The sequence below is a fragment of the Coenobita brevimanus genome, chromosome 106 (assembly GCF_032717465.1).
Source record: "Coenobita brevimanus isolate Jiangsu-jjx chromosome 106, ASM3271746v2, whole genome shotgun sequence".
NCBI classification, from domain to species: domain Eukaryota; kingdom Metazoa; phylum Arthropoda; class Malacostraca; order Decapoda; family Coenobitidae; genus Coenobita; species Coenobita brevimanus.
The window spans coordinates 6,110,612-6,132,574 of NC_137059.1; the positions used below are offsets into that span (position 1 = coordinate 6,110,612).

General features: G+C 40.9%; 1 protein-coding gene across 1 annotated transcript in view; it reads left to right on the forward strand.

Moving 5' to 3' along the window:
* The window catches only part of LOC145416442 (F-BAR domain only protein 2), a 264,247-nt gene extending 244,241 nt beyond the window's left edge, over positions 1-20,006 (forward strand). The window contains exons 20-23 of the mRNA XM_080285396.1: positions 167-299; positions 4,398-4,600; positions 15,142-15,371; positions 19,945-20,006. Coding sequence (XP_080141522.1) covers positions 167-299; positions 4,398-4,600; positions 15,142-15,371; positions 19,945-20,006 — 628 coding nt within the window. The remainder of the gene's footprint in view (positions 1-166; positions 300-4,397; positions 4,601-15,141; positions 15,372-19,944) is intronic.
* Positions 20,007-21,963: the final 1,957 nt, after the last annotated feature.

Genomic DNA, 21,963 nt, shown 5'->3' on the forward strand with positions numbered 1-21,963 from the left:
TCTTAATAACAAAAATCTGCTGCAAAATGACACATTACTTATGAACCCTCCGTATAGTCTTGATATTCTGTGTACTCTGTAATTCATGCGTAGTTTGTATTTTCCATTTATGTTATCCATGAAATTATTTTAAACTTTTTTCTAATGTTTATGTTTGTATTGTTAGGGATGATGAACAGTCAACTACTGAGTGCGGAGTGTTTAACTTCAACATGACTGCTCTCACCAGTTTATTAAGGAAGCAAGCAGAGAGCAATCCTACTGCTTCTTACTTCAATGTTGATATGATTAAGTATCAGGTATGTGGTGTCATGATTGAAAATTATTGAAAGAGAACAATGTGTGTGATCTTTCTGCCTCTTGTTACTCATTTAAGTTATACTTTCCCTGCTCTTGACCTGGAAACTGCAGCTTAGGGAGATCAGCTACTGTATCTCACCCATGTGGGAAAAAAAGCACCATCTATCTATCCCCATGTGCAAAAAACAGCATCAACCTCACCGTGTGTGCTGAAACCAGCAATTTTTAAAGGTTTATAAAATTGATTTTGGGGGCCTACTGTCTCACAGAGAGTTTGATAAATTATTTGTGTATCCATACAATATCAAGTTGAGATTGATATGTTTCATAGCCATTTTTTATGCAGCTTCCATGTTTTTCAACAACCTCCCCCCATACTATTTTATTTAATAAGGGACAAGAAATATGGGTATCAAATGGAAGAGGGCATGATGAGATATTAGTATGTATTTTGAGGTCAGTATCTGCTGTACTGTACTTTAGTAGCACTGTAATGAGCACTAAAAAGATAAAAAAAAAAGAGAAAAAAAAGGAGAGAGAACAGGAAATTCAGTTTTAATATGCCCTCCATTCAAGTACTGTATATCATTTAGAACCATGTCCATTATTGAGGTAGATAGCATCTCGTGGGTTAATTATGTGCACTAGAAAGCACTGAAAGATTGTAGTAGAATGGATGTGGAAGATGTGCAGATTGGCCTGGGAGGAAGGTAAAGTCCCAGAGGATTGGAAGTCAGGTATAATTATTCCCCTGTGCAAAGGAAAAGGGGAAAAAGAAATGTGTGGTAATCATAAGGGCATTTGTCTTTTTAGTGTAATAGGAAAAATATATGGTAGGATACTTATTAACAGAGTTCAGAAAATAACAGAGGCATTAGTTAAACGAGAACAGGGAGGTTTTAGGAAGGGAATAGGTTGTGTAGATCAGATATTCATTCTTAGGTCTTTAGTAGAAAAGTTTCTACGGAAGGGAAAGAAGTTGTATGCAGCCTTCGTTAATTTCTAGAAAGCATATGACATGGTGGATAGACAAGGATTGTGGAAAGTATTAAAAATATTTGGAGTAAATTGGAAGTTGTTGCATGCCATGAAGAGTATGTATGAGGGTGCTAAGGCTGCAGTGCATGTGGATAGTGAACTGAGTGAATATTTCTATTTGAAGGTTGGATTGAAACAGGGTTGTGTCATGTCTCCATAGTCATTCAATCTGTATATGGATGGAGTTATAAAAGAAATACAAGGTAGAGCAATGGATGTTGGAGTGGCCTTAACCCTTTAACCGTGGGCTTGTTTCGCTTTTTCTTGCAGCACCCGTGGGCATATTCGCGCTCCGACAGACTCTCTAAAAATATTTGCCAAAAATCAGTTATTAGTCCTAGAATATTAAAATCACATATGCTTATGGCACATACCTTCAGCTTTCTCATGGGGTGTTTATTGAGCCTTCATCGAGTACCGTAGGACTTGTGGAGACCTCTGAAGTTGGGTAACGAAGTCTCCACTTTACACTTCCCGACAACCCATAATATGATTACCACAGCCTGATATTATCACTAGAAATACTATTCTATGATTCTCAAATAGTTTGGAATCCATACTCCAAAATAAAAAAACCCTGTGAAAGCAATGAAAATTACGAGGGCGTATGACCTTCCCACTTGCGCTAGTTCGCCGCTGGTGTTCTGTCATTTATTATTCATAAAAACACTCACACTTTATATTTCTATTACTATATAACACTTATATATATCAACACTCTTTATCCATAAGTTTCCTTCAGTAACAGTAGTTTATTGTCACTGTAGGCATTCAATTTCTTTCAGTAAGATACGTAGCATTCACTTTCTCGTCCTGTATACTAGCATTGAGAGTGAATGTCACTTTCACCTTCACTCTCATAACTCATAGTATTCATACATGCTAGAGTGAAACTTTCACTCTCATTACTCTTAGTAGATATACTCGTATTCTTATAATACTACTCATTTACATTTCTATTTACGTTCTCTATTTTATTTACATTATTTACATTTCTATTTTATTTGCACTGTGTTATGCACTGTCACTTGAAGTAACTTATAAAACCATTTTCCACTGTTCACTTATATTTACATTCATTGCTTCACTTGCTGTTTACACATTATTTACACATTATTTACAATTCCACTTGCACTGTTTTACTCAACAGAAAGATCATAGTCACTCTCTTTCAGTTGTCAGCCCTTTACCTCTTTCCACATGAGGTTTAGTAGGGGGTAAAGGTCACAGGGCCCTTTGCATGGGGCCAAAAAGCGGCCGAAGTTAGCAGGAGCGAACTGATGTACCTTCACCGTGGAAGATGACAGTGAACTGATAGGGGTGAGCCAGGGTGGCCTACCTAGGGAAATGTATTACTGCAAACGTCAGCCTCTTGACAGCTGCTAATATATAGCAGTGAAATGATTGGCAGGAAATCTAGACAATACATTATAAATTAGGTAGTTCCAGGTGAATGTAAATATCACTAAGGCTTCTCCATTCCCTCCTTATATATATTTTTAGTACGAGAATAGATTATACGGCATATTTCAAGGGGAAATAAACAGCGAAAATTAGCGAACGAGTGCACGTGAGGTGTTGTCAGGTGATAATTAGCCAATTCCAGGTGTATGGCACTCTCACTTACCTTATTTCTTTTTGATATATATTATTTGGTATAAGAATAGGGCATAGGGCTTATTTCAATGGATGAAATCAGTGGAAAATTCCAGGGAAGATTTACTTAGCGTAGCACGGCCGGGCAGGCGAGAGGAGGGGGTAATGGAGGGAAGGTAGGGAGGGAAGTCAAGAAGGGGGAGAAATGGCTAAATTGTCAACAATGGATGGGAGTACAGATGAGATTAGGAGTGCTGACTAGTGTTGGACATTGGCAGTACTGATAGATGATACAAGCTACCACTTGAAAGCCCGGGCGAATTCAAAATAACACAGAATCGCAAAAGTGACGCCCCGCGGTATGATCCCTTGCTTCCAAGCGTCACGAAAGTGACGCCCCGCGGTTAAGGGGTTAATGAGAGAGGGCAGTGTGTGGAAATTCCCTGTACAATTGTTTGCAGATGATACTGTGTTGTTAAGTGAAGACGAAGGGGAGCTGCAAAGCTTGGTGAATGAGTTTTGGAGAGTGTGTAAGAAACAGAATCTAAATGTGAATGTAGGGAAGAGTAAAGTTATGGTTTTTAAGAGAAATGAAGTCAGTGAATGAAGAGTGAGGTTGGATGTGGAGGAAATGGAAAATGTGAGTGCATTTAAGTACTTGGGTAGTATGATGAGTAAGGATGGAAGTTTAGAGGGTGAAGTGCTTGAAAGGGTATAACAAGGAAGAAAGGTTGCTGGTTCTTTGAAAACAGTGATAAGAAACAGGGGAAGTGAGCATGGAAGTGAAAAAGTTACTACACGACAGTATTGTGATACCAACTGTAATGTATGGAGTGAAGCCTGGACCTTATTGGAGGGACTCAAGTCAAGAGTGAGAGCAGTGGAAATAAGAGTTTTTTGAGAGGAACCTTTGGAGTCACATGGAAAAAGACTGACAAATGAGGAAGTGAAGGAGCATTGTGCTGTGGATGTGGATGTGATAGGAAGCGTTAGGAGAAAGACACTGAGGTGGTTTGGCCATGTGGAGAGGATGGAGAGCGAGAGACTGACAAGGAGAGTGTATGTAAGTGAGGTGGATGGGAGGAGAGGGAGGGGGAGGCCAAGGATGAGATGGAGGGATGGAGTGGAGAAGTATATGAGAGAGGGATTTGACCTGGGAACAGGGCAGTGAAATGGCAGGGGTCAGGGTGACATGAAGTTGAATTGTATCCACCCCTTAAGGGATTAAGGCATCTAGCAATAGATACATAGATAGAAAGCACTGAGGAGAAGTACCTGACATGAATGAAATGAGGAAGCCATTGCCTTTCTCATTACATTTCTTGTCTCAGAACATGTTTTTCTTTTTCTTTAATGTCACTTTTCTTCCTTTTTTAATTTTCATAGCAATCCTCTTTCGTTGAGTACCCTGATACATTGCATAGGCACAGATGAATGAATGTAATGTTGGTCATCTTTGTCAGGTGAACATAAGTAGTGGAGCAAGCTCATCTCCACTGCAGCTGGTGTCATACTGGAAATGTGAGGACACCCACACTGACCTGCGAATAGACTACAATTATAACCCCTCTGCCATCGCAACCCCGTCCCCTCTTCTGAACGTCAACATTATGGTCCCTGTTGATGGCATTGTCAAGAACATGCAGTCTAAGCCACAAGGACAGTGGTTAGTTACCACATTTTTCATTTGTATCAAAGCTTCACATTTTATTACTGTATATATTGCATATACATGATTACAAGGAGATTACAATGTTGTAATAACTTATTTATACAGATTGGGACATATGTCCTTGCCTTTAGGAAGTGATTTTTCAAGCCAGCTTTGTAATCATTTCTGAATATTTTTGTTGGTTTAGTTGTATCCTTCCAAACTTGGTATCCAGATATTCCACAAGTATATACTGGTAATCATCATCATCATCATCATCATCATCTTGCTCATCATCATCATCCAGACCCTTCTTCCAAATGAAAGTTACTGTGATAAAGTGATAAGGATTTAGTAGAATTCAGCAGGATTGGAAAATACAAAAAAGGTAAAATCAGATCCCTCAAAGTGACTTTCTGCAGTATGCAGATTGTGGATGAAATTCTGCACACAGCAAGAGAGCTAATGGATATTGAAGAGCAAGGAGGTAAGAAAGGCTTGAAGATGTAGAAAAGATCAATAGTGGGAGAACTGAAGAGGAGGCAGCTAATTTCTTCTACAAGGTTGTGGGCCTGCAAATAAGGAAATGGTGAATAAAGAGGGTATAAGTGATTTAAGCATTGTGGACTAGATAACGAATGAATGAATTTAAGGACTGAGGAGGGGAAGCAGTGACTTGAATGGTGTTGTATAGTAATATGGATGGATTGATAAGTGAAAGATACTATACCAGACAGAAAACCAGATCTGGTATCCTTAACAGGGACTAGACTTGATCCAAGGTTGAGTGAAGTTTTGATGATAGAAGACTGTGATATATGGAGGAGAGATAGGAAAGGAGAAAAGGAAGATGGAGTGGTGATAATGGTAAGGAAATGATTGCAACTAAAAGAAATGGAGACCAATAATACTTAGACGTAAGTGGTAGTAGTGAAAGTAAAAACAAAGGAGGAGTATTGGTAGTAACAGTTAATATGATACCATTCACAAATGCTTGGAAAATAGAGAGGATTACTGTGAATTAGTCGGGAAAACTGAAAAGAGTATTAGATATATCATCATCATCATCTAATCCTGTGTTGCACTATGAGGAGCATGGCTAGGCAAGTTGGTCCTGACATTTAAGATGAGAGTGACCAGCCTCACTCATCCCTGAGTGGCACTGCATGAGCAGTAAATCCTAGTCACCCCTTGGATAGAAACCTACGCAGGTTCAGTCTGGCTGGAGCACCTTAATTGCCTACTAAACTACCAGGCACCATAGTTTGTTTATATGGTTACCATCCAGTGTAGTAAATAGTTTCCTGGTGTACTGGAAACTATTTGGCTTGTCACTCAGTGTTGGTTAAACATATTGTATTAAAGAGTTTGCAAGAGCTAGTGGTGAAGATGAATCTTTTATCCTGGACTTGGTCTTCACTAGGCAAGAAAATGAAGTAGAAGGAATAGAATATTCTCCACCATTTGGGATAAGTGACCCTGTAGTAACTGAGTTTAAGCTCATAGTATCATATGATATAAATGATAGTAGTTACCACAACAAAAAGTTTAATAATTATGAAAGAGGTACAGTGAAGCCTTAGTTTACGGGCCCATTTATATCAGACTTCTAATATAACAGACCCCATGACTCTAGCAAACAACTCTTCTTGTATACGAACCAAGGTCTGGTGTAGGGAGCTCTGGTGATGTACCAGACAAATTTGTTAATTACTGAGCATAGGCCTTGAATTTCCTCTTCTTTTCATTAGAGTATCATGTGTTGACATGAGGCCAGCATTAATTCCATATTGCTCATTGATCTCCATTGTATCAATGAACATAGACCAAACTCATACAATAATGATATATTGACATCTTATAACATGTCTTACTGCCGATATAACAGTCCTGTATCCACTTGGACGTCTTGTATAACAAGACTGCCAGCGTTTTCCTCTCAGTTAGTCTGTTGTAACAAGGTCTTAGTCTGATTATCAGAAAGTGAGAAGATACTATCATCATCATCATCTAAACCTGCGTTGCCCCATGAGGAGCATAGAACCCAGGGGCTAGGCAAGTTGGTCCTGACATTTAAGATGAGAGTGACCAGCCTCACTCATCCCTGAGTGGTATTATGTTAGCAATAAACCCAAACCACTCCTTCGATATGAACCGACACAGGCTCAATCTGGTTGGAGGACCTTAATTACTCATTAAACCACCAGCTATCAAGAATTAATTTGGAGTGATTTTGTGATATATTTAAATCAGGGGTAGAGATATAAATACTAGACCCAAATTTAATGAAGGAAGAGTAACATGGAGATCCCCCCCCCCCCACCCCCACCCCCGTACATTGCCCCATGAGGAGTGTAGGAGGTCAGGGCTGGGCAAGTTGATCCTGACATTTAAGATGAGAGTGACCAGCCTCACTCATCCCTGAGTGACATTACGGGAGCAATAAACTCCAACCACCCCTTGGATATAAACCTTCACCGGCTCAATCTGATCGGAGCCCCGCAATTACCCACTAAACTACCAGGCACCGTAATTTGGTTATACGGTTACCACCCAGCATAGTAAAATGGTTTCCTGGTGTACAGGAAACCATTTGGCTTGTCACTCAGTGTAGAGTCACCCACAGGCTGAAAGAAGAGAAGAGAATGAAGGAAAGAAAGACAGAAGAGGGAGTGTAAAGTCACCTGTAGGCAGAAGGACGAGGAAAGAATGAAGGAAAGAAAGACAGAAGAAGATGGAAGGAAAGAAGGATGGAGGAGAGGAAAGGGCAGACACCCAAGAGCAGCACTACACTGAGTGAGTGGATGGTGTAGTTATATGCAAAATATTTTTTTCACTAAGCCCAAACAGGCTCAGTTGTGGAGCAGATACAGGAGGCATAAAAGCAGACTGTCAGGAGGGATTCCAAAATAAGATTTGAGAGAAATATAGTGCCCTAATGTGCTGAGGAGCCCAAGCTCCTCTTGAGCTATGTAAATAGCAAAATGAAAATTAAACCAAGATACAATGACAGGTGAATGAAAGACCTATACTAATAAAAAAGAAATGTTTGAGGTAATGAACAGTTTCATTTAGTATTTGTTGAGGATTGTTATTCTGTTGAAGAGGATATGGCATGTGATGTCACACAGGATATGGGACTAGAAGATGTTAACATAGAGAGGAAATTAGGGAAATTATGAGAAGATGAGGAGTGAGGAAGTCTGTGTACACCAGAATCGAAGAGAGTATCGAGATGGTTTAGTCGTGTAGAGAGAATGGATGACAATTGAGTTGTGAAAAAGGTATATCTGAGTGAATTTGAAGGAGGGAGGAGGTGAGGTAGGCCAAGAAGATAGAGGGATATGGTAGATGAGTTTGTGAGGTATGGAAGTTGGAGACGATACTGAGCTGGATGGATGAATTTTGTGCGGAGAAGCACATAACCAGGGATTTGGCACCCCATTTTAATGTGACAGTGTTCAGATTGGCACTATCAGATAGGTATAGGTAAAGCTACAGAATGTGGTGAATTTTTTTTTGGTCTATCTGGTGGAGCCAGGAGCTCGAGGGCTTGAATGGGAGTGAATGGTAGCGTGGCCTCTTGAATTGGGCAAACTTTGGCTGTCTGGATGTTGCTATTCCTCACCCTGCCCTAGGGTGGGAAAGGAGGTCCGGATGATGATGATGATAAGTTAGATAAAAATAAAGCAAATGGTCTTAACCCCTAAAAGTCTGTCCCCGTTCTGGAATGTGTCATGGGGACATTGGTCCCCGTTCCCAAAAGTTTAGCATTGCACGCCATTATTTTAAAAAGGAGCACCATTGTATGAGTCACAACATCGGCTAGGGAATCTGCCACATCATTTCTTCCGCTCACTGCGTATCCTGCCCAACCCCTCTCGGTTTTGTGTTGACCCTGAACAAAACATCTGTGAGTGGGGGAAAATCAAGCCTCTCCTTAGACACTTCTTACATTCTCAGCCACTGGTCTACAATAAATAACCAGAGGACATTGGAACACCACTCATTTTAAAGCTAAAGAGTTTTACTTCTCTGATTTTCCCTTACTGCTTCCATGTCCAAGAGCCATCTGTGTGCCATGCACATTATGGAGGTTATTCTCTCGGTCATGGAAGCATACATTCCATTCTCATATCCTTTGAGTAATGCAAAGAAATCTTGGTTTAATCATGCTTGTTCTAATGCTGTCCACAACAAGGAGAAGGCCTACAAAAGGTACCAGAGCAAACCCACCCCTGAGTCTCATCCTTTTTATGTTTCGGGCCAGAATTGTGCTGAGTCTGTTTTCACTTTGCTGAAAGTGATTTTGTCCATGCCAAATGCTCTGAACTCTCCAACTCGAATTCTCCCTGCTCCTTCTGGCACCTTGTCAAAAACCATTATACTATAACAACTTTACCTTATCTCATCATCCCTCTCTCCTCTTTTCCACACTGGTGGCTCTGTAGCTATTTCTTCTGATAAAGCAGATCTCTACGCTCAGACTTTCTCCTCCAGTTCCACCTACTGGTGCTGTTCCTCCATTGCTTTCCCCCTCTGACTTCCTCATGGCTGACATTAGAATTTCTTCAACTGATGTATTTTCTGCCATCACTGGCCTCAGTACTAACAAGGTATATGGGCCTCATAGGGTCCCTTTTGTTGTTCCCAAGAACTATGCTTCTGTGCTTACACCTTGCCTAGGTAAACTCTTTCGCTTTTATTTATCAACTTGCTGGAAGTTTGCTCTCATTCAGCCTGTCCCAAAGAAGGGTGACTATTCCCAGCCAGCTAACTATTGCCCAGTTGCTTTAACATCCTTTGTCTCAAAAGGTTTTGAATGTATTCTTAACAAACAAATTTTAAAGGATCTTTCCTATCACAACCTTCTTTCTGATCGTTAGTATAGTTTCTGTCAGGAACGCTCCATTGGCAATCTTCTCACCTACCACCTGATCATCCTCCTTTTGGGATTTGGTGAAAGCTTTGCCATTGCACTTGACATTCCAAAGGCTTTTGATCGAATCTGGGATAAATCTTTAATTTCCAAACTGCCCTCTTAGAGATTCTCTCCTTCTATCTGTGCCTTCATCTCTAGATTCCATTCCGGTCATTCTATAGATGCTGTTGTAGACTGCCACTGTTCTTCTCCTAGATCTATCAATAGTGGTGTTCCTCAGGGCTCTGTCCTATCACCAGCTCTCTTCCTTTTATTCATCAGTGACCTAAGCTGTACGTCTAACCATATCCACTCATACGCTGATGAATCCACCCTTCTCCTTTCCATTCGCTTCCCGCAATGTCCATCTCAGCAGTTACTTCAACAAACAAGGGATAAAGCTGTGCCACACCTATGTCCAACATGGCTCGTATCTCTGACTGGGGTAAAAGTAATCTTGTTTTAATGTGTCAAAAACTCGGTTCTAACAGCTATCAATCCATCAGAATCTTTCACAGGAGTACCCACTAATGTTTAATAATATCCAGCTCAATCCCACATCAACTTTAAACATATTTGATGTTTCATTTTCTGGGGATTTATCTTGGAAAGATCATATAACATCTCTTGTAAAATCTGCTTCCAAGAGATTAGGTGTGCTAAGCCACCTCCATACCTTCTTTACCCCTGCACAGTTGTTGACTTTATACATGGATTTTATTCACCTCTGTGTAAAGTACAGCTCTTATGTGTGGGGAGGCTTCCCACATACAGGTCCTCTCAACAAGGTGGAGTCAAAGGCTTTTCATCGAACTCTCCTCCTCTTACTGGCTCCTTTCAACCTCTGTCTCTTCACCGCACTGTTGCATCATTATCTCTTTTCTATTGCTACTTGAATGGTCACTCATCCTCTGAACTATGTGCTTGCACCCCTCCACCATTACGACGGGCACGTAGCACTTGTCTAGCAACAAACTCTCATCCTTTTTCTGTCCAACTCTGTAATGCAAGAGTTAACTGTTACTCTCAGTCCTTCATTTATGCAACAGGTCAACTCTGGAACTGTCTCCCTCTGTCTGTATTTCCGACTTCCTATGATCACCAGTCTTTCAAAACACAGTGTGACCAGGCATGTCGAAATGAACAGATCTTGAATTTGGCTTTCTGTTGTATTGTCTTTGTTTTTTCTTGGATGGAACAGTTTGGGGGCTCCTGGCCTTCGGTTTCCTCTTCCTTTCTTCCATGCATTTATATATATATATATATATATATATATATATATATATATATGTATTAAAAAAAAAAATGATGGGTATAAAGATTTTAATGATAAGTTTAATAGTTTTCATAAGAGAGATTTTTGAAACATCACCTAATTTAGGGGGGAAATGTCCGCTTCTGACAGTCAAGTTTATAAACAGTGCCCTACCCCAAGGGGTTAATGAACTATCAGGCTGGGTAACGAAGCATTTTACAGATGTATTAAGTAAGCTATCTATCTATCGCCAGATGCCTCAGTCCCGTACCGGGTGGCCACAAACAAATCGCCTCCACGTCGCCTTGTCCCCCGCCATTTCACTGCCCTGCTCCCAACTCACACACCCCTCTCTCATATACCTCTCCACTCCATCCCTTCATCTCATCCTCAGCCTCCACCTCACTCACATACACTCTCCTCATCAGTCTCTCACCCTCCATCCTCTCCACATGGCCAAACCACCTCAGTGTGTTCCTCCTAATGCTTCCTATCGCATCCACTTCACAACGCTCCTTTATATCCTCATTTGTCAGCCTGTCTCTCAATGTGACTCCACAGGCTCCTCTTAAATAACTCATTTCCACTGCTGTCACTCTTGGCTTGTGTCCTTCCAACATCGTCCAAGCTTCACTTTCATACGTTAGAGTTGGTATCACAATACTGTCATGTAGTAACTTTTTCACTTCCATGCTCACTTCCGTTTCTTATCACTGCCTTTAAGGAACCAGCAACCTTTCTTCCTTGTTGTAAGTGGAGGGTGGGGGCACTCTCCATCCACTCACTTGATGTAGTGCTGCTGTTGGGTGTCTGCCCTTTCCTCTCCTCCATCCTTCTTTCCTTCCATCCTCTTCTGTCTTTCTTTCCTTCATTCTTTCCTTGTCCTTCTGCCTATGGGTGACTTTACACTCCCTCTTCTGTCTTTCTTTCTTTCATTCTTTCCTCTTCCTTTTGCCTGTGGGTGACTCTACATTGAGTGACAAGCCCAAGGGTTTCCTGAACACCAGGAAACCATTTACTATGCTGGGTGGTAACCATATAACCAAATTTTGGCGCCTGGTGGTTTAGTGGGTAATTATTGCACTCCAGTCAAATTGAGCCTGTGAAGGTTTATATCCAAGGGGTGGTAGGGGTTGATTGCTTATGTAATGCCACTCAAGGATGAGTGAGGCTGGTCACTCTCATCTTAAATGTCAGGACCAACTACCTAGCCCCGGGCTCCTATGCTCCTCATGGGGCGATGTAGGATTGGATGATGGATGGATGGATGTACCCTTTCAAGCACTTCATAATCCAAACTTCCATCCTTACTCATCAACTACCCAAGTACTTAAACATACATTTTCCATTTCCTCACCATTCTACCTCACCGTACGTTCACTGACTTCACCACTCTCAAAGACCATAACTTTACTCTTCCCTACATTCACCTTTAGATTCCGTTTCTTACACACTCTCCCAAACTCATCCACCAAGCCTTGCAGTTCCCGTTTGTCTTCACTCAACAACACAGTAGCATCAGCAAACAACAGTACAGGGAGTTTCCAAACATTACCCTCTCTAACTAGGGCCACTCCAACATCCACTGCCCTACCTTGTGCCTCTTTTATTACCCCATCCATGTACAGATTGAACAACCATGGAGACATGACACATCCCTGTTTCAACACAACCTTCAAAGAAAAAAATTCACTCAGTTCACCATCCACACGCACTTCAGCCTTAGCACCATCATGCATATTCTTCACAGCATTCAGCAACTTCCCATCTACTCCATATATTCTTAATACTTTCCACAATCCCTGTCTATCCACCCTGTCATATGCTTTCTCCAAATCCATGAAGGCGGCATACAACTTCTTTCCCTTCTCTAGAAACTTTTCCACTAAAGATCTAAGAATGAATATCTGATCTGCACAACCTCTCCCCTTCCTAAAGCCTCCCTGTTCATCTCCAACTAATTCCTCTGTTCTTTCTCTAACTCTGTCAGTAAGTATCCTACCATACACTTTTCCTATTACACTAAGAAGACGAATGCCCTTATGATTACCACACACTTCTTTTTCCCCTTTTCCTTTGTACAAGGGAATAATTATATCAGACTTCCAATCCCCTGGGACTCAACCTTCCTTCCAGGCCAATCTGCACATCGTCCACATCCATTCTACTACTATCTCTCCCCGTGCTTCAACATTTCACAACACACTCCATCAATTCCTGGAGCTTTCCCCAATTTGACTCTCTTCATTGCTTCCACAACTTCTATCCTCCTGATTTCTTCCTGTCTTTTCACCTCCCTCCTTCTCCCAGCCATTCCCCAGCCACTTATATTTGCATTCCTTCCATCATCTATGTTCATCAATTCCTTAAATTGCTCTCTCCATCTGCTCACTTTTTCTCCCTTCTCCACTAGTAATCTACCATTTTTATCTTTCACTCCCCTGCTAACTTCACTGCCACCCTGTCTTACTCTCTTCACCTCTTTCCAGAACATTTTCTTACAGTTCCTCCACTTTACACTCAAATTCCTTCCAAATTCCTCATCCACTCTCTTCTTACTCTCTCTTACTAATCTTTTCACCTCTATCTTCCTTTCTACATATAACTCTCTCTTCCGCCTCTCAACTTCTTCCACACCCCTATTTCTCATCCATTCATTGTATGCTTTCTTCTTTTGTGCCACAGCCTGTCTCACCTCGTCATTCCACCACACTGTTCCTTGCACCTCCCTTCGTCTTCTCTTCACCCCACACACCACATCACATGCTGCACATATTTCTTCTGTAAATATCCTGCACACACCTTCCATGTCCCCCATCTGCTCCAGTTCATATTTACCCAATCGTTCCGTTACTTGTCTCTTATATTCTGCCATTTTCTCATCCTCTTGTAACCTTTCACTCTCCTTGCAACTACTCCTTCTTCCCGTCCTTCCCTTCTATTTCTCCATGTTGCTTGGATCTTGATACAAGTAGTGGTCAGAAAGTCCACTCCCCCAACCTCTATAAGCTCTTGCATCCATTACACATCTTCACATCCTTTCATCCACACACACATAATCAATCATTGCCTTCCTTTCATTCATTTCACCACCCACTCATCTCATCACTCACCATGTATACCTGTGGATCATTTTGTGCATGAGGAGAGTATTGGCTATCACCAACCACCCCCTGGCACAAGTGTCCACTACCGCACTGCCATTCTCATCTATGTCAGCAGGCACACCCCACTCACCAACTATTCCATCCACCTTCACATTCCCTATTTTACCTTTCATATCACCAATTAAGTAAGCCTTTGCATAAAATATTCACTAACACAGTAAGTCATGGCAAACTACCCAGTTCATGGAAAAAAAAAAAGATATACCAAGATAGGGGACAGGATAAACCCATCAAATTATAGACCAGTCTGTTTTACAGGTGTAATTCAGCATGTAAAGTAATAGAACGTTCGGTGAGGAAAAGTTGGGTTGAACGCCTTGAAAATCATGGGTTTTTAGATTAAAGGAATCTTGGGTTAGAGCTCGGGGATCCTGTGTCTCGAATGTACTATATTTTTATGAGAGAGTATCTGAAATAATACATGAGATGGATGAATGAGGTGACTGTATTTACCTGGATTTCAAAAAAGCTTGTGGTAGAGCTCCTCATGGAAGGCTGATTTGGAAGCTGGAATACCTTGGGATGGGGGGAAGCTTATTAAAGTGGATGGAGGATTTTCTAATAGAAATGAGAACAGTAATAAGCGGAAACAACTTGAAGTGGAGGAAATTAACTAACAGATTCCCCCAGGACTTGGTTTAACCCTTTTGAGATGTAGGAGTCCAATGCTATGCTAATGTATTAAAACACTGAAGAATAGGCCATTGTTCAGGGTGTGGTTAAAGTTAAGATCCATGGGATAATGAAAGGTGCATTAACCTCTGAGAGCACCAAAATCAATACAGTACCAACATGCTGAAGTTCAGACACCATACAATCAGTGCATCAAAAAGTGTCTTCAGGAAAATGGCAGCCAGTTCAAAGATTTACAATGATTTATTAAATACAGTATGTGTATTGCTCCTAGTTTTTACTACACCCTTAATTTATGCAGACTCAGCTCTTTTGAAGCATATACCCTATATTGTAATGCCTGTATATGAATGTATCAATAATCACAAAAGAAATAAAGGAGCACAAACTTCCTGCATGCTGTCATGTATTGATATCATCAAGGAAGAATAGCAGTTACCAAGTTTACATCTCTGTAAAATATGGCCACTCTCTGGCTCGATTAAGACTGAAATGCAGTATGCTCATGTTTGTTGTACTGAGATTTAACACTACTTTTTATAAACTAGTTATATATAATCACATACCTTCCTTCTGTAAGGCTGAAGGATCAGCAGCGGGCAGTGTGGAAGTTGACAGAATTGTCCCAGCATTCATCTGACGGTGGAAAAGGATCACTAAGGGGCAAGTTTGAGGTGTTAGCAGGTCCCTCCACTCCAGCCACAGTTACCACCCAGTTCAACTGTGAAGGCACAACTGTCTCCGGCCTCGAGTTTGGTCTTATTGGCTCTGGTTATCGTGTCTCTCTTGTCAAGAAGAGATTTGTTTCAGGTAGGTGCTCTTTTTTCAGAATTATTTGTGTACTTCTAAAGTAAAAGTGGAGGTAGACATTGTGAGCCACTGAGCCGTGGTGCTTACAGTCATAGCTTAGGCCTATCGACCTGAAGTACTCAGTTCACCCACAATCTTGAGATACATGGCCACAGCTCAGTGCAAAAGGTGGATGGAAACCTGAGTCGAGTGGTGTGAGCTGTCCACACCAAGTCTTGAACCCTGGCTTTACCAGGACAGCAGCTTTACAGCTAGCAAATGCAGACAACTCAGCTACCTCATTGATACTTTTAACCAGTAAGCTTAATGACTAGTATTTAGCTTCCTCTTGAGTAGACAAACTTGAGCACACAACCAAAGGCAAAGCTTCAAATTCAGAATACTCTCCAATGGTGTTGCATTGGGCTCAGTCCTCTAACCCTCACTCTAGCCTTTTTCTTCACAACCTAGCATATCCCCCTCCTTCAGTAACAGTACTGTTTGGTGCTGATGGCCCAGCAGTAGCCTCACAACACCCCAAAGGTCAACAATCAGCAGAACTTCTCCAGCAATGCCTATACGCATGAGAACAATGCCTGACACAAAACAAGGATTACTTCAACAAAGTCATCAACTGTACAGTGTCACTCTTTAGTCACTCCAGACAGATGCAGACCTTATACACACCTTCAAGTCTCTCTTGAACAAGTCACTTCCATCAGAGAAATACCTCCAAATTCTCAGACTTTCTTTGGATATGCATGAGTTTTTTCAGCATACAGGTAGCATCAATCCAAAGTTACCTCATAAGCTCAGTGCCCTGAGGTCCAGCAGTTCACCTATGCATCATACACCTCCACATGTCACCACTTCAGTGTTAGCACCTTTCATGTTGAGTACTTGCAAGGGGTGTCTCTCATACAGGACAAGTGTATTGTATTTGTGGGAATAACGTATCCACTCACTCGTTATAGTGCTGCTCTCAGGTGACTGCCCTTTCCTCTCTTCCTTCCTTCTGTCCTTCCATCTGTCCTTCCATCCTCTTCTGTATTTTTTTCCTTCATTCTTTCCTCTTCCTTCTCCCCATGGGTGACTTTACACTAAGTGACAAGCCAAATGGTTTCCTGTATGCCAGGAAACCATTTACTATGCTGGGTAGTCACCATATAACCAAGCCTGGTGGTTTAGTGGGTAATTAAGGTGCTCCAATCGGATGGAGCCTGTGCAGTTTGTATCCAAGGGGTGGTTGGGGTTTATTGCCCACGTAAAGCCACTCAGGGATGAGTGAGGATTGTCACTCTCATCTTAAATGTCAGGACCGGCCTGCCTAGCTCCAAGTTCCTACGCTCCTCATGGAGCAACACAGAATTAGATGATGATGATGATGAAAATCCTTAAGTTGTTCCATGTCCTGGTTAGGATTCAAATGTGGGTCTGTTGGGACAGCAAGATGTTTTCATTTTTTATTTATTTTGATTTTATTTTATGAGTGCCACCCAGTTTTTTATTCTTTTATATTTTTCATAATACTGTATTATCTTGCTTGCAAATCTTTAGTATTTTTCTGTCTATCTATCTATCTATTGCCAGACGCCATAATCCCGTAAGGGGTGGCCAATTGACTCTGAGTTATTTGTTTTACGGGGAGGGGCACTACCCCTCCACCAACCCACTTGTTGACACGTAGGGAGCACGTATGGTTTGGTTATATGGTTACCACCCAGCGTTGTAAATGGTTTCTTGGTTTACAAGAAACCATTTGGCTTGTCACTCAATGTAAAGCCACCTGTAAAGGAAAGAAGAGCAATAAGAAATGACAGAAAAGATGGGAGAAATAGGAAGAGAGGAGGGCAGGCACAGAAAAAGAATGATAAAGGCTAAGGAAGAAGTAGGCAGCACTACATCAAGTGAGTGGATGATGGTCGCCACCACCTTTAAATGGTGTAAATATATAGCATATTAATAAGATTCTGTCTTATTTCTTACATAGGCTGTGAATGACTTAATCTTGAAGCTGAAACATCCCACACCTTTATTCATAGTTAACAGTATCAGTATGTAGATATATTTCAGCCATGATTGGCTGTGATAATTACTAGGTAGATTGGATAGTACAGTCACTGCAGAAAACTTAGGATGCAAAAAAAATTAGGACTGGAAAGGAGGTCCTAACAGTTTCTGTTGTTCTCAGTAGGACCGAATGAATTTTTCCAAGATTCTCATACATCTGGCAACTCGGTGGCTACCTGAGAGAGACTACCACCTGGCTCAGACCACTTACTGTTAAAATGGCCATGCAAGGGGTAGTTGCTGCATTTTGTTCGTCCGTGCTCATCACTGCATTTTTACCCATGTAGCTCTATGCCCTTCCATGTGACAACAGAATTATTATGTAAGGTAAATTGCTGTCCATCGTCAAGAAGATGCAGATTGACACTGCGTATAAAGGAGGCAAGTCTATGACCCAGGTAGTGAAGGATCTAGGAGTTTCTAAAAACACCGTTTCCATCTGGTGCAGTCGTGTCGAACACGGGGATCTTGACATAGTATTGCCGCAAAAGAATGGGTCTGGATGACCGAGGAAATAGACTGAGAAGACAGACAACTTGCTCAAGAGGATGTTTATAAATTAGCCATCAATAACAGGTAAGCAGTTGAAGGCTGAAAACCCAGATGTGCTTGCCAACATGTCTGTAAGGACGATCCAACATTGGCTACGGACAGCGCTTAGACTTCGCCGTCACACTGCCGCCAAGAAGCCTCTCCTTACCCTGGCCGTAAAATAGAAGTGGCTTGAATTATGGAATAAAAACAAATTGTGGACGGAAGAGGATTGGGAAACTGTTCTTTTCAGTGGAGAATCGTGCTGTGTAACAAGGAGTGCCAGCAAGAAGGTTGGATGTCGGCATGAGCCCAGCTGCTTTGATTCCAAGTAGGCTATACTGTGAAGACCATGAAACATGCTGCTTATGTCATGGTGTGGGGGTGCTTCAGCAGTCGTGGGGGTAGTGGGGTCAGAGTATTGAATAAAAGGATTGCCTGTGTAAATTTGGTATTTTATTTCATCCATCCATCCATCCATCATCCAATCCTACGTTGCTCCATGAGGAGCATACGACCCCGGGGCTAGGCAAGTTGGTCCTGGCATTTAAGATGAGAGTGACCAGCCTCACTCATCCCTGAGTGGCATTTTGTGAGTAATAAACCCCAGCCACCCCTTGGATATAAACCTTCACCAGCTCAATGCAATTGGAGTGCCTTAATTACCCACTAAACCACCAGGCGCCAAAATCTGGTTATATGGTTACCCACCCAGCATAGGAAATGATTTTCTGGTACAGGAAGCCTTTTGGCTTGTCACTCAGTGTAGAGTCACCCACAGGCAGAAGTAAGAGGAAAGAATGAAGGAAAGAAAGACAGAAGAGGGAGTGTAAAGTCACCCGTAGGCAGAAGGACGAGGAAAGAATGAAGGAAAGAAAGATAGAAGAGGATGGAAGGAAAGAAGGATGGAGGAGGGGAAAGGGAAGACACCCGAGAACAGCACTGCATCGAGTGAGTGGATGGCAAGCGTCCTACCCTACCTACCACTCAATCTTTTCAATTCTTTTTAACTTATCAGTCCTAAGATTTTTTGCTGTAAGTGTGGTAGATGGGGGCGCTCACCATCCACTCACTCGATGTAGTGCTGCTGTTGGGCGTCTGCCCTTTCCTCTCCTCCAGCCTTCTTTCCTTCCATCCTCTTCCGTCTTTCTTTCCTTCATTCTTTCCTTGTCCTTCTGCCTACAGGTGACAATACACTCCCTCTTCTGTCTTTCTTTCCTTCATTCTCTCCTCTTCCTTCTGCCTGTGGGTGACTCTACACTGAGTGACAAGCCAAATGGTTTCCTGTGCACCAGGAAACCATTTACTATGCTGGGTGGTAACCATATAACCAAATTTGGGTGCCTGGTGGTTTAGTGGGTAATTATTGCGCTCCGGTCAGATTGAGCCGGTGAAGGTTTATATCCAAGGGGTGGTAGGGGTTGATTGCTCATGCAGTGCCACTCAGGGATGAGTGAGGCTGGTCACTCTCATCTTAAATGTCAGAACCAACTGCCTATCCTTGGGCTCTTACGCTTCTTGTGGGGCAATGTAGGATTGGATGATGATGGATGGTAGCCCTAAGATTTTTTTGTGGTGACTGTAGGTTAGACACATAGAATCAGTTTGTGTGATAGTTCCTTTCCTTTAAATTCAAGCAGTATAGGATAGCTGTTCCTTTAACAGAAGGTAACCCTGATCTTTCACTTGAGCATGTAGGTCATCATCATCATCATCCTGACTTCCTTTCCCAACCTAGTACAGGGTGAGGAGTAGCAACATCTAGACAGCCCAGGTTTGCCCAGTCCAGTGGGCCACACTTCCATTCACTCATCATTCAATCCCCCAGAATTCTGGCTGTATCTGATATGCTAAAAACTTTCCCCACATTCTGTAGCTTCACATAAACATATCCTATAGAGCATGTAGGTATGATAGATTATTTTTTGACCTTAGTTTTGTGCCTGTCTCAGTTATTCACTGTTCTGATGTACCTTTTTTTCCCCTACCCCAGGCAAATACATATGTGATGCAGATGCAGTGCTGCGGCTACGCTATGGATCCATCCCAAGCTAGTGCAGAGTGTTTATCTCAGCCCAGACAAGGGCTGGACAAGGTATTTGAACCCATCCCAATCAAGGTAGTGCTGAACAAAATCTCTAGTTTCATTCAGTCCTAAACTAATGTTGAGCAGTGTATTTAGTTTTACTCAGCTCTACACTGTCTTCATTCTTGGTCAGGAATCATATTAAGCAGCAACATTTATTCCCAAGAAGGAACATCCATAACTCAGGTCACTGTTTCTTTTACTTTGGAGTAGAGCAAAGTTAGAGTGGCATCAGTTGAAACAGTTGCAAATATTGTCAGTGCTGATAGATAAAAACAGAGTTTGCTCTTTGGCAAACTGCTTTGTTTGCCAGAAAGTTTTGAAAGATTGCTTCTTTTTTTTTTTTTCCTGGTACCATTTCCATTGTTTGAGGAATATAGTTGATCCATACATTTCTCAGGTTGGTGAAATTCTGTATTGTACATCCTTTGAGCCAGTGAAACTGTCCTGTTACTGTGCCATTTTCACAGTTATAGTTTAACATTTGTATTATTTTCTTTATTCATATGTATGGATGAAAAGTGTACTGTTGTCAGGGTCAGCAGTCTTTGTTTATTTCTTTTCAGATTGATCAGAAGGGATTTCTCGAACATTTAGTGCAAGCATTTCTGTATTACTTGCAATATTTATAAGGAATGTAGAAATTTCTCATTAATTGCACTTAATATAATTGTTCCAGTACAGAACAGTATTTGAAGTATGCAATATATATATATATATATATATATATATATATATATATATATATATATATATATATATATACTGTATATATATATATATATATATATATATATATATATATATATATATATATATATATATATATACTGTATATATATACATATATATACAGTATATATATATATATGTGTGTGTGTGTAGGATACGTATGCATAAAGATAGACGTATTCTCACATATACTGTGTATATTTACCATACATGATACTATTGGATATCCAAGTTATGACATATATTTATTGTCCCTTAGTGATTTTGTTACATAGTTATTCCCAGTAATGGTTTATCCAGGGAGATATTGGTTCCTCAGATAATCTCATATGTATGTATGTGATGTATATTTATGAATTTTTCCTTTAGTTTTAGTTACAAGACATATTACAGTAGTAAGTAAACTTAAGCACTGGAGATAGAATAAGTTCTGTGGTGTGTCTTTTCAGTTATTTACATAATCATTACTTTGTTCCCACTAGCAATGTAAGTTCAAATATCCTAATTTGATGTTCATCATCCCACCCAGTGTATTATACAGGTGTATTAGTATCACACCGTCATATTCCATGGAAGTGAAGGTATTGCTCATAATTTTTCACATACTTGCTTATGACCAGCTGATGTCACTGCATTAGTTCACTATGGAAATAACTGTTATTTTCTTTATTATTTACATAATTAGCACATCCAGTGATATGTAAGTGTTAAGAAGCTATTCCCACCCCTAATGATGATGGTTGGAACTTGGGTTAGGATGATGATGAACAAACTTCAGTTAGTAGGTGATTCATAATAACCATATAAATGTTAGTGGACTATTTGAATAATGATGATGATGTAATGTAAAAGATAATCTTTATTATTTACCATAAGAAGCCATTCTGTTTTTAACCCATTCTAACATTCTTACAGTTTAGTTGTTCAGTAATATGCAGTGAATAAGAAGCTAGCAAAATCCTGTTTGTAAGTTGTGCCTACAGTCACACACATAGATGCAGATTAAAGGGGGAAGCCATATACAGGGACATCATACGCTTAATAAATTGCATCAGCACATTTCGTCAGGAAAAAGATGGTAAGCTACTGTTATGGAGTTTTGATAGCAAGCTTTGTTTCTTGTCCATGTTAATTTTTACCAATGTTAGGATTTACGTTTTTATGTGTCATATGCACTTGCAAGAATGTTGCTAT